At 45.1% G+C, this 13,742-nt stretch overlaps 1 protein-coding gene across 2 annotated transcripts in view; it reads right to left on the bottom strand.

Annotated features, from left to right (window-relative positions):
- The window catches only part of LOC130367658 (complement C3-like), a 120,297-nt gene that overhangs the window by 24,095 nt on the left and 82,460 nt on the right, over positions 1-13,742 (bottom strand). For both annotated transcript variants that reach the window (XM_056570215.1, XM_056570214.1), the window contains exons 22-31: positions 11,624-11,687; positions 11,401-11,490; positions 10,522-10,725; positions 10,340-10,415; positions 8,856-9,015; positions 8,574-8,669; positions 7,443-7,593; positions 2,960-3,123; positions 2,700-2,858; positions 112-171 (exon numbers count right to left, since the gene is read on the bottom strand). In XM_056570215.1, coding sequence (XP_056426190.1) covers positions 112-171; positions 2,700-2,858; positions 2,960-3,123; positions 7,443-7,593; positions 8,574-8,669; positions 8,856-9,015; positions 10,340-10,415; positions 10,522-10,725; positions 11,401-11,490; positions 11,624-11,687 — 1,224 coding nt within the window. The remainder of the gene's footprint in view (positions 1-111; positions 172-2,699; positions 2,859-2,959; positions 3,124-7,442; positions 7,594-8,573; positions 8,670-8,855; positions 9,016-10,339; positions 10,416-10,521; positions 10,726-11,400; positions 11,491-11,623; positions 11,688-13,742) is intronic.

Consider the following 13,742-nt stretch of genomic DNA (forward strand, 5'->3'; position numbering starts at 1 on the left):
TCATTACTTTTTACATTCATAAATTTTGTATTTTCGCTTTTAGGATGTAATTAATTTTTATATTGCATTAATGACTTGAAGAAATGGTGGCAGCGAATCCTCCATACTCACCGTTAGGGTGCCCACTCCCGTTCCTCTGGCTGTGACTTGAATCTTGTCTGTCATTTTGATCTGAATATGAGGTAAACACACATTTAATTGCGGGGCCGACAGAAGACACAATGGTCGTTTTTAGAGATGAGCGAACTTACAGTAAATTCGATTCGTCACGAACTTCTCGGCTCGGCAGTTGATGACTTTTCCTGCGTAAATTAGTTCAGCTTTCAGGTGCTCCGGTGGGCTGGAAAAGGTGGATACATTCCTAGGAAAGAGTCTCCTAGGACTGTATCCACCTTTTCCAGCCCACTGGAGCACCGGAAAGCTGAACTAATTTATGCAGGAAAAGGCATCAACTGCCGGGGCGAGAAGTTCGTGACGAATCGAATTTACTGTAAGTTCGCTCATCTCTAGTCATTTTATTCCGTTCATATTGACGGCAGCATGCTGCTCTTATCTGCCCTACTATAGGATTATATGTGGTGACCCGGTACAGAGTCATGTACTCCTCTGTACTTTTGCCCATCCTGTCAGGCAGATCCAGCTCAATGTCCGTCATGGGTCCCCTCTCCTTAGAACTCTCTTGATTGCGCTTACTAATGTATTGTTAATGTATTGTTATATAAGTTAACATACTGTATTTTATATGCACTGTTAGGGCCCGTTCACACGGAGTAATTCAAGAGGAATTTACTCGAGTAATTCACACTGCTAGCGGAATTCCGACGCTGAATTCCGTTCCGCTTGAAGAATGAGCATGTTCATTCTTCAAGCGGAATCCGCTAGCAGAAATCAATAAAAGTCAATGGTTAAAAAAAAAAATCCGCCCGACATTGTCTTCGTGCGGAATTTGTGTGCAATTTGCACGGAAATGGCTGAAAAACCCTTCACTTCTTTCTCCCCCATTTCCACGCGCAATTCTGTGCAAATTCCGTGCAAATTAAAATGATTTTTTCCGCCTGTAAATTTTTCGGCGTGAACTACTCTTGATTTACTCAGTGTGAACATAGCTAGAGATGAGCGAACTTACAGTAAATTCGATTTGTCACAAACTTCTCGGCTCGGCAGTTGATGACTTTTCCTGCATAAATGAGTTCAGCCTTCAGGTGCTCCGGTGGGCTGGAAAAGGTGGATACAGTCCTAGGAAAGAGTCTCCTCGGACTGTATCCACCTTTTCCAGCCCACGGGAGCACCTGAAAGCTGAACTAATTTATGCAGGAAAAGTCATCAACTGCTGAGCCGAGAAGTTCGTGACAAATCGAATTTACTGTAAGTTCGCTCATCTCTAAACATAGCCTTACCATAAATCTCTGTTACTAAGGATCTCCCCTTATATAGTGAGGTCAGAGTTCAGCTCACTCTCTTGAGCTCTAGCTCTCTTGCAGCTGAGGTATAGTGAAGTGAAGGAAAGGCTGGAGGTCCAGCACTCAATAATTGGTAGCTTTATTGATTTAGACAATACACGGTAAAAGCGACAGACAGACGCGTTTCGAGCACATGCGCTCGAAACGCGTCTGCCTTTGGCTTTTACCGTGTATTGTCTACCTCAATAAAGCTGCATATTATCGAGTGCTGGACCTCCAGCCTTTCCTTCAGCATTATTGGGTGCATAGCCGGGCACCGGTCCGAGCACCGAGTTAGGAGAGGTGAGCTGGACTTTGTTCTACGGTGAAGTGAGGACCTGATGAGATCCTGAAGGCTTAGTCCAGCCACCACGTTTCTACTTCAAGTCAACCCCTACACAGTGGATGAAAGTCAAAGTCAAAGGTAGGAACTAATTCTGAAGTTCAGTCTAGTCCAAGTAGTCAGTCAAGTCAAGTCTCTTAAAGGAGTAGTCCAGTAGTGAACAAGTGGTGAACAACTTATCCCCTATCCTAAGGATAGGGGATAAGTTGCAGATCGCGGGGGGTCCGACCGCTGGGGCCCCCCGCGATCTCCTGTACGGGGCCCCGGAAGCCCGCGCGAAGGGGGCGTGTCAACCCCCACACGAAGCTGCGGCCGACACGCCCCCTCAATACAACTCTATGGCAGAGCCGGAGCGCTGCCTTCAGCAATCTCCGGCTCTGCCATAGCGATGTATTGAGGGGGCGTGTCGGCTGCCGCTTCGTGCGGGGGTCGACACCCGCTATCTGGCCGGAGAGCCTGGCCCCCGTACAGAGAGATTGCAGGGGGCCCCAGTGGTCGGACCCCCTGCGATCTCAAACTTATACCCTATCCTTAGGATAGGGGATACATTTTTCACCACTGGACTACCCCTTTAATTACTAAATTCCGGCGTGGCTGCAGCAGTCAAGTCAATTGCAACTACAAGTCCCAGCAGGCCGATAAGCTTCCCTAAGTTCACCCAGCATATCCTAAGTGCCTATCAGAGCTGTCTGGACTTTAACACCTAGTCTACCTCAGTAAAGCATACCAGTTAACCATAACCTTGAGTCGGAGTGATTATTTTCCCTGTGCCTGGCACAGATGAACCTGGTCTACCTCAGGTGGTGTATAGGTCAACCACGCCCTGGCGTCACGAAGAGGTTAATACACACATTACTCCATCTTACACCACATATATTCTATCGGAAGGGGTCTTACATGGCCCAGTTTACTTGTACCTTCTCACTGCGCTGGAGCATAGAGTTCCCTGTGATTATCTTCCAGGTAATACTTCCTTTTCTTCCGGGAAGAGACAGAGTCACATCCATGTCAACTTCATTCATCTGAGGAGCGTGAATCTGGTACTCCGACATCGCTTGGAACACCATGATGGTTGCCTGACACAATGAAAAGACAAGGACAAGGATAAATAAGAAACATGGGCAACATTCATATACAGATCCTCAAATGTTATACTCCTTGTTCAGGGGAGGCCTACCTGTGTGGAACCATAGCCGCCGCCGTAGAACCTCTGCTGAATCAACCATCTTGCCACTGGCTCAGCCAAGCTGTACTGCTTGAGCTTAAGGAGGGCAAGTAAGGCATAGGAGGTCGACTCCATCATGTAGAGATCAGAGGAGTAATCATCCCAGTGGGTACCATCTAAGCATGAGAGAAGTTATACAGCTATTGTAGTGCAGTATATATATAAATCTATATACACATGAGCAAACTCAACTGAGCCCCGCCCCCCATCCCCTTCTTGGTAGGGAATTAGGAGAAATAACAACCTCCATCCACATAGTTACTCCACCAGAATCTATGGGAAGAATACAGAATACATCTGATCTCAAATAGTGATGGTGCTCTGGTGAGTGCTGGCGAATGTAATGCCCTGAGCTAATTTTCAAACAAACCCATTTAGAGCTGTAACAGTTCTCCGGTGGGGGGAAAAATAAAAATCATATCAACTGGCTCCAGAAAGTTAAACAGATTTGTAAATTACTTGTATAAAAAAAATCTTAATCCTTCCAGTACTTATCTGCTGCTGTATGCTCCAGAGGAAGTTAAGTTATTTTCTGTCTGACCACAGTGCTCTCTGCTGACACCTCTGTCCATGTCTGGAACTGTCCAGAAAAGTAGCAAAAACTCCATAGCAAGCCTCTCCAGCTCTGGACAGTTCCTGACATGGACAGAGGTGACAGCAGAGAGCACTGTGGTCAGGCAGAAAATAACATCTCAACTTCCTCTGTAGTATACAGCAGCTGATAAGAACTGGAAGGATTAAAGGGGTTATCCAGGAAAAAACTTTTTTTTATATATCAACTGGCTCCAGAAAGTTAAACAGATTTGTAAATTATATATAAAAAGAAATATATAACCAATCCTTCTAGGATTTTACCCCGAAGGGTACACAATGAATTCCGAAATAATATAGAGAAATTTCAATTGATATAAATTTTATTAGACATATATAAAACAATTATATGAGATTGTATAAAATTACTCTAATCCTGGCACAGATATAATATAGGTGAATGTTCCACTGGGCCCTAGTGGTATTGATCACCTAAAGTGGGAAGTATTTGTTCTGACAACCATAGATGTGTAAAAAAATTTATAAAAATTAATAAAAAATTATAAAAATATACCGGTCTGGAAAAAGGTATTATGTCCTTCTCTGATGCAGCTGATATGATATATATTTGCGGTAAATAGATGGACAAGTAGTGTATCCACTGTGTCGTTACTTATTTCAATCTATTTGACTAATACAGGCTTGGTCTGGTCTGTATTGAATACTGCTGTTCCAATGTATCTCACCCGCTCCTGGCGCTCGATGATATCTCCGTCCACCATACGCCGGCTGCGCTGGCACAGGGCTGTCACTTGTGCAGAGTTTTACTTGTACAGGGGTGCGTTTGGCACAACGTCCCCAGTGGCCTCCGTGTTGGTAAGTCTCTATGCCAGGTTCACACCATCAATATATTGCAATATAATTGCCGCACCTTGCAATATATTGATGGTGTGAACCTGGCATAGAGACTTACCATTTATTGGAAGCAACAATCACCGCAGCTGCAGTCCGATCTGGACTTACACCGTGATTTTCCACCAACCTGAACCTGCTGGGAAAGATCCATCTTCCACCCGCCCTGAGAAATTACCACTCTCCATCATCATCCACCACGAGGGACGCCAACGCTGCGCCCGCTCTGCAATACCATCACAGGAGCAACACGGAGGCCACTGGGGACGTTGTGCCAAACGCACCCCTGTACAAGTAAAACTCTGCACAAGTGACAGCCCTGTGCCAGCGCAGCCGGCGTATGGTGGACGGAGATATCATCGAGCGCCAGGAGCGGGTGAGATACATTGTAACAGCAGTATTCAATACAGACCAGACCAAGCCTGTATTAGTCAAATAGATTGAAATAAGTAACGACACAGTGGATACACTACTTGTCCATCTATTTACCGCAAATATATATCATATCAGCTGCATCAGAGAAGGACATAATCCCTTTTTCCAGACCGGTATATTTTTATAATTTTTTATTAATTTTTATAAATTTTTTACATATCTATGGTTGTCAGAACAAATACTTCCCACTTTAGGTGATCAATACCACTAGGGCCCAGTGGAACATTCACCTATATTATATCTGTGCCAGGATTAGAGTAATTTTATACAATCTCATATAATTGTTTTATATATGTCTAATGAAATTTATATCAATTGAAATTTCTCTATATTATTTCGGAATTCATTGTGTACCCTTCGGGGTAAAATCCTAGAAGGATTGGTTATATATTTCTTTTTATATATTATTTATTCCCGGCCGTTGGGGTTTCGGCATATAACCAATTATATCCTCGGATTTTTGATTTGTGAGCTGCACACATTTTTTTCCCTTTTTACAGATTTGTAAATTACTTCCATTGAAAAATCGTAATCCTTTCAGTACTTATGAGCTGATGAAGTTGAGTTGTTCTTTTCTGCCTAAATGCTCTCTGATGACACGTGTCTCGGGAACTGCCAAATTAGAAGCAAATCCCCATAGCAAACCTCTTCTACTCTGTGCAGTTCCCGAGACAAGCAGAGATGTCAGTAGAGAGCACTGTTGTCCGACAGAAAACAACAACTAAACTTCAGCAGCTGAGATTTATTGAAAGGTTTAAGATTTTTTAATAGAAGTAGTTTACAAATCTGTTCATCTTTCTGGCACCAGTTGATTTAAAAAAATGTTTTTCCACCGGAGTACCCCTTTAAAATATACGAGAAGCAAAGCTATGGGCATCCTTAGGATAGAAGTCATTAGTAGCTAATAGGAGCCTTGGACTACCTGATGTAATGCTACCAGGGCCAGCTTACAGACAAGGCCCAAGAAGCATGGGCCTCCACCAAGGCAATTCTTACCAATCCATTGCCCCTTTTGGAACTTCAACCTCTCACGAAAACTTGTGGGTTTTTTATTGGTCTTTTCCAGTTAAAATCTAAGCCTTATTGTCTTCAGTGGAAAAGTCCATGCACATACAGTACCACTTCCTCTACAGTGTATATGTATTTGGTTAAAATTCCGAATCAGGTGTGTGTGTGCTCCAAATAATAGAGGCCCTCACCAACCTTACTCCAGCCCCCAGCTATGTATGGTCTTGGGTTCTAACTAGTAGTGTTCAAATTTTTATTGCAAATTCGCTAATGTTGCGAATATATTTGCTATATATTCGAAATTGCGGATATTCGCTTTTTACCACATCTGCGCATATTCCTTCTTTTCACTTGAAGGCCAATGAGAATGATGCAAATGCACTTGTCAGAGGTTATCAACAACATCCCTAGCAACCAATAGTAAAGTTGCCCACCCCCTCACTGTTTTCTTCCGCGAAAATGCAAATATAACGAAAAAAAAGAAAAATTTGCGAATATAGGACGAATATTCGTCTATATATTCGTGAAATATTGTGAATTCGAATATGGCCAATGCCGCTCATCACTACTAACTAGAAGAATCTCAATATCTACATTTAGGCACCTGTGGATAGCCTAAAAGTACATGAGGGAGAACCAAGGAGAATGTGACCTTCTTTTCTAAACTTCTTTAGACTGTCGAAGAGATCAACATGAAAGGGGTATTCTGGGTTTCTACAGTTTATCCCCTATCTAAAGGATAGGGGATAAGATGTATAATCGCAGGGGTCCCGCTGCTGGGGACCCCTGTGATCTCTGTGCAGCCCTCGGCATTCTGTGTCGGGCGCTGCTTCCGAGACGGGGACGTAACATTACGGTCACGCCCCCTAGTGATGTCACGCCACTCCCTCTCCATTCATGTCTATGGGAGGGGGCGTGACGGCTGTCACGCCCCCTCCCATAGACATGAATGGAGAGGGCTTGGCGTGACGTCACTAGGGGGCGTGAGCGTGACATCACGTCCCAGTCTCGGAAGCAGCATGAAATACCAGGGGCTGCACCAAGATCCCGGGGGGGTCCCCAGCGGCGGGACCCCTGCGGTTATACATCTTATCCCCTATCCTTTGGATAGGGGATAAGATGTAGAAACTCGGAATACCCCTTTAACACCAATCTCTGGGGCCCCAATAGAAAATCTTTGCCAAGACCTCCACCTACCATGTGCCATTTATAATACCGAGATCTTCTTACATTGCTGATGGCCTTTGGGCTACCTCCAGCACCAGGGTCCAGGTGTGCCTGCTACTTCTGTACCCCTTAGAATTACATCCCTGTACTATATTATGAACGTATACATTTGGAAGGATTGCAGTGAAACCCTTCACCAATGCCCAGTGAAATGTCTTTGAGATGACCATCCTAAATTGCAGTAAAAAATGGTTTTCTACGACAGGTGTAAGTAAGGGGGTCAATATACAAAAATCTGATCTAGATCTTGGGTGGTCTTCTCAAATAGGTGGTCTTTTGGAGAGGTTTCTATTCACATGGGATGAGTCCACACAATACTAACCGGTGGAGCTCCTTATCAGTTCATTACTATCGGGAAGTTTGTTGACCAGGGACAGAGCGTAGGACGTGATGCAGATGGTGTATGGTTTCTTTATAGTCTTAATCCGACCTTCCAAGTATGCGGCACTCTTATCCAGGCCAGATTGCAGATTCTGAAAGATGACATCATGGTTTAATCCAAAGACATTACTTACATTGTACCTCCATATAAAACATCATCCTACAGCACACTCCTGGGTAATACTTCTGTAAATACTTCTCTTCACCTTGTGAACATCTTGGCCTAAAGCGTGGCTGACACTCTAGTCACCTCCAGGGCTGCGTTCGCAAAGCTCGGAAAAACTGGTTTGAGTTTTAGCTACACCAATGGTCCCCAACTCAGTCCTCGGGACCCACCAACATTCCAGGTTTTTTCGGTTACTCCATTGGAAGAGAACAGAGAATGGGTTGGGGTCCTCTGATCTACACCCAGCAGATGACCTAATAGCTTAGCCCTAACTGTCAATACTGTTCTTAATGTGTTTCTGGAGGACAATACTATTTCCTCTACATATTTGGGACTTCCCCTTGTCTCCCTTCTCTCCATTAATACACCGCCCCCGTCCAGTGGTCCCAAAGGTCAAGGATTAGACTTGAGGCCTCCTCAGAACAACTCACACTCTCTTTTCAGACTTTCTCTAAGACTGTACCTCAGCTAAGAACTGAACTCTGAACTCCTACCACACTATATAAGGGGCAAATTTGGAGGATCCCCATTGGGCTGACAAGTCACCTGGTTTACCTCATGCACACTCCCCTAACAACAGGCTTAAAGCAACAGGTACATAGAAAATGCCAATACATTAACCATGGCATAACATAGCATTATATTGAGTCCTGAGTAATGTGAGCCCAAGATGGACAATGAAGACAACATCTGCCACACAGGATGGGCAGAATTCTGTATTCTGTGCTGGGTCACCACATAAGGTCTTTAAGGCCCTTCAGGTTTTCTCATTTTCTCCACTGGAATGAAATGGAAAGATTCAAATCCCGGATTGTTGGCGGCCTTAAGGACTGGGTTGAGGACCTCACCTGTACACTGTTGCTAACATAGTAACATATGTAACTTGGAAGCAGACACACAACTTACTGGGACTTTGTCTTTACAGAAACTCTTTGCCTCCACCAGGGCGATCAGGACAAATGCGGTCAGGCTGGCATCGGGCTCGGTGTTTCCAGTTCCACCCTACAGAGAAAGGACAGGTCCTTATAGATTTATTAACAATTAACTTATGAGATTTTATATAGGACTGCGTTATTTTAAAGTGCCCCAACCGGTCCATTGCTTTGTAATAGTGGCAGCCATATTGGTTGTCAAGCAGCTTTCTTAGGGGGGAAATGGGTAACACTCATGGGATATTCCCCAACATACCACCATCTCTCCGTGTATGACAGGGGCATCCTCCTTGAAAATACCATTTGCCATTTGCTTGTTGGTAATGAGCCAGTTGACGGCGCCACATAGAATGTCTTTATCTATGTGAACCAACTTATAAGCCATGGAGAAGACCTTCACCACGTATGCCGTAAGCCTGTCGGGAAAAAGCAAGACGGTGAAAAACAGAAATAGGTAAATAGAGTATACTTATAGAGTTCACCCTATAAATGATATGGTAAATGAATTCTACAGGTCATATAGGATCCCAACAATTCCAAATTGGGACAATATATATTTTTTCTGTTTTACTATTAAAGGGGAATTCCGGCTCTGTGGCGGGAGCTGCCTACGAGATGGGGATGTGACAACACTGCCACGCCCCCTAGTGATGTCACGACACGCTCCCTCCATTCTTGTCTATGGGAGGGGGCGTGACGGCAGTCACGCCCCCTTCCATAGATATGAATGGAGGGGGCGTGGCGTCAATAGGGGGCATGACCGTGACGTCAAGTCCTCATCTCGGAAGCAGTGCCTAGCACAGAATGCCGGGGGCTGTACAGAGATCGCGGGGGTCCCCAGCGGCGAGACCCCTGCTATCATACATCTTATACAGTCATGGCCGTAAATGTTTGCACCACTGAAATTTTTCAAGAAAATTAAGTATTTCTCACAGAAAAGGATTGCAGTAACACATGCTTTGCTATACACGTTTATTCCCTTTGTGTGTATTGGAAATAAACCAGAAATGGGAGGAAAATTGGACATAATGTCACACCAAACTCCGAAAATGGTCTGGACAGAATTATTGGCACCTTTATCTTAATATTTCTGGATCACTGATTTAGCGTTATAGCTTCTATGAATCTATTACAAACTATAACCAAGGAGAACTATCGGAATGAGTCCTCCTGGCTCTTACTGGTTCTCCAATAGGAATTGCCTCCTTATAGGTTTAGGATGGCATGAGTGGGCAAGCAGGATGGTATTTCCTAAAACTGGCTTACAATAAGTGGTTGTTGCTTCCGTGACTGAGATGTGACATCATGGCCACGCCCCCTTGTGATGTCACAGCACGCCCCCTCCATTTATGTCTATGGGAGGGGGCATGACAGCTGTCACACCCCCTCCCATAGACATAAATGGAGGGGCTGTAACATGACATCAAAAGGGGGCGTGGCCATGATGTGCCCGGCACAGTGGTCCCAGCGGCAGGGCCCCTGCGATAAGACATCTTATCTTATAAGATGTATAAGGCCGGAATGCCCCTTTAAAGTTTCCAGAAACTTCTTTCTGTTTCATGAATCTCAAATGTGAATTTCAGATTTAGGGAATTGTAATTTAGGAGGTGACAAAGTCTGGTGTGGTGGCCACATCTTTTTTGAGAATGTGAGGCCATCAGCCATAGAGGCGATCTTAGAAAGGGTTAATTCGCCAAGTAGAGGAGATAAGATCAAAAATTATGTCTACGTCTATCTTACCATGTGCTCGCCGGCCGGTTGGTAAAGGCAGAATAAGAGTTGTCAGTTTTGCGGTAGACCAGCTGCTGGACATATCCTGGAATAGATATATGAATCAGACATCCTGATATGTAACCTACATTATACCATCGTTACTTTCTATCGGTCTTCCTTCCTATCATATCTGTCGGTTCCTCACCCACCTAGGTTAATGCTTTTGATGGCTTCATCTCGGCGCTCCACTCCAATTTTTTCCCACTGGTTGGTGGTGTCCAGGTAATGGGTGGCAATCACAGTTGGGGTCATGCTCATCATATTCTGCTCTCCACAACCGGAGGGCACTGTAATGAGGTGCTTCAGGTTGGCACCATCAATGGAATTCTCCAGTGTTTCTCCAAGGAGGCTGCCTTATAATATAATTGTGTAAGACGGTCATCGGCATGGTCAACACTGATCCTGAGCTGTCTCGAGAAGATCAATATAGTCATACACAAGTTTTAGTATAGACTATAGTTAAAGGGGTACTCCGCCCCTAGACATCTTATCCCCTTTCCACAGGATAGAGGATAAGACGTCTGATCGCGGGGGTCCCGCCACTGGGGACCTCCGCGATCTCCCTGCTGCACCCGGTGTGTTTACAGCATTGGGTGCAGCACCGGAGGCTCGTGATGTCGTGGCCACGCCCCCTCAATGCAAGTCTATGGGAGGGGGGTGACTGCCCCTCATATAAACCTGCATTGAGGGGGTGTGGCCGCAGCATTACTAGTGGGGCGTGGCTGTGACATCACGAGCCTCTGCCCTGCATCGCCAGTCATCTGGCATGGAGCGAAATTTGCTCCGTGCACCGGATGTCTGGGGTGCCGCAGCCGAGATTGTGGGGGTCCCCAGCGGTGGGCCCCCTGCGATCAGACATCTTATCCCCTATCCTTTGGATAGGGGATAAGATGTCTAAGGGTGGAGTACCCCTTTAAATTCAAGGCCCTAGAGCAGCTCCACAAGCCCAAATATCAGAACTTGGATACCAAAATACCCTTTTAGGGTATTCCTTATCTCATCACAGTTGCGATTCGTGAACTTCTTACCTTTCACACTCACATAGGTCTCAGGATCGGTGTTGGGGACGATATCATTTGGTGGAAATGTGTTAACAGTTAAAACCTGGACTCCGGGGACTGAATTAGGAAAAATGGAGATGGTTAGGTCCGGGAGAAACATCAATATGACAGCAAGAAGATAAGAAGATCAGGTCAACTTAAGTGACACTGCCGCTGGTTTGTTGTACTCTGGATCTCCAGATGACATTACCTTCTGAGCGTAGAGGCTCCAGGATGACACTCTGGATATTTCTGAGGATCCTCATTCCTTCCGGCTGTGACAACATTATTTACATTTCATTAATTCATAAGTATTATAGTAGTTATATTCTTGTATATATGAGCAGTATTATAGTAGTTATATTCTTGTATATAGGAGCAGTATTATAGTAGTTATATTCTTGTATATAGAAGCAGTATTATAGTAGATATATTCTTGTATATAGGAGCAGTATTATAGTAGTTATATTCTTGTACATGGGAGGCAGTATTATAGTAATTATATTCTTGTATATAGGGGCAGTATTATAGTAGTTATATTCTTGTATATAGGAGCAGTATTATAGTAGATATATTCTTGTATATAGGAGCAGTATTATAGTAGTTATATTCTTGTATATAGAAGCAGTATTATAGTAGTTATATTCCTGTATATAGGAGGCAGTATTATAGTAGTTATAGTGTTGTATATAGGAGGCTGTATTATAGTAGTTATATTCCTGTATATAGGAGCAGTATTATAGTAGTTATATTCTTGTATATAGGAGCAGTATTATAGTAGTTATATTCTTGTATATAGGAGCAGTATTATAGTAGTTATATTCTTGTACATAGGAGATGTATTATAGTAGTTATATTCTTGTATATAGGGGCAGTATTATAGTAGTTATATTCTTGTATATAGAAGCAGTATTATAGTATTTATATTCTTGTATATAGAAGCAGTATTATAGTAGTTATATTCTTGTATATAGGGAGCAGCATTATAGTAGTTATATTCTTGTATATAGGAGCAGTATTATAGTAGTTATATTCTTGTATATAGAAGCAGTATTATAGTAGTTATATTCTTGTATATATGGGCAGTATTATAGTAGTTATATTCTTGTATATAGGAGCAGTATTATAGTAGATATATTCTTGTTGTTACGCCGAGCGCTCCGGGTCCCCGTTCCTCCCCGGAGCGCTCGCCTCATCCTCGTTGCTGCAGCGCCCCGGTCAGATCCACTGACCGGGTGCGCTGCGGTACCGCCTCCAGCCGGGATGCGATTCGCGATGCGGGTGGCGCCCGCTCGCGATGCGCACCCCGGTCCCCGTACCTGACTCGCTCTCCGTCGGTCCTGTCCCGGCGCGCGCGGCCCCGCTCCCTAGGGCGCGCGCGCGCCGGGTCTCTGCGATTTAAAGGGCCACTGCGCCGCTGATTGGCGCAGTGGTTCTAATTAGTGTGTTCACCTGTGCACTCCTTATATATACCTCACTTCCCCTGCACTCCCTCGCCGGATCTTGTTGCCCTTGTGCCTAGTGAAAGCGTTCCCTTGTTTGTTCCTAGCCTGTGTTCCAGACCTCCTGCCGTTGCCCCTGACTACGATCCTTGCTGCCTGCCCCGACCTTCTGCTATGTCCGACCTTGCTTCTGTCTACTCCCTTGTACCGCGCCTATCTTCAGCAGTCAGAGAGGTTGAGCCGTTGCTAGTGGATACGACCTGGTCACTACCGCCGCAGCAAGACCATCCCGCTTTGCGGCGGGCTCTGGTGAAAACCAGTAGTGACTTAGAACCGGTCCACTAGCACGGTCCACGCCAATCCCTCTCTGGCACAGAGGATCCACCTCCTGCCAGCCGGCATCGTGACAGTAGATCCGGCCATGGATTCCGCTGAGGTGCCGCTGTCAAGTCTTGCCGACATTTTCACGATGATCACCCAACAAAATCACCAGCTGGCATACTTGTCCTCCGTGAAACAGCAACTGAAGTCACAGTTACAGCAGCTGCTGTCACTGACACAGCAGCTGCAACTGCAACAACCATCTCCTCCGCCGTCTCCTGCAACTCCTCCGCAGCGTCCGGCCATGGATTCCGCTGAGGTGCCGCTGTCAAGTCTTGCCGACATTTCCACGATGATCACCCAACAAAATCACCAGCTGGCATACTTGTCCACCGTGACACAGCAACTGGAGTCACAGTTACAGCAGCTGCTGTCACTGTCACAGCAGCTGCAACTGCAACAACCATCTCCTCCGCCGGCTCCTGCAACTCCTCCGCAGCAACCGGCCGCTCCTAACCCCTGCTTGTCCCTGCCGGACAAATTTGATGAGGACTCTAGACTCTGCCG

Source organism: Hyla sarda, chromosome 4 (genome assembly GCF_029499605.1).
Source record: "Hyla sarda isolate aHylSar1 chromosome 4, aHylSar1.hap1, whole genome shotgun sequence".
NCBI classification, from domain to species: Eukaryota; Metazoa; Chordata; class Amphibia; order Anura; family Hylidae; genus Hyla; species Hyla sarda.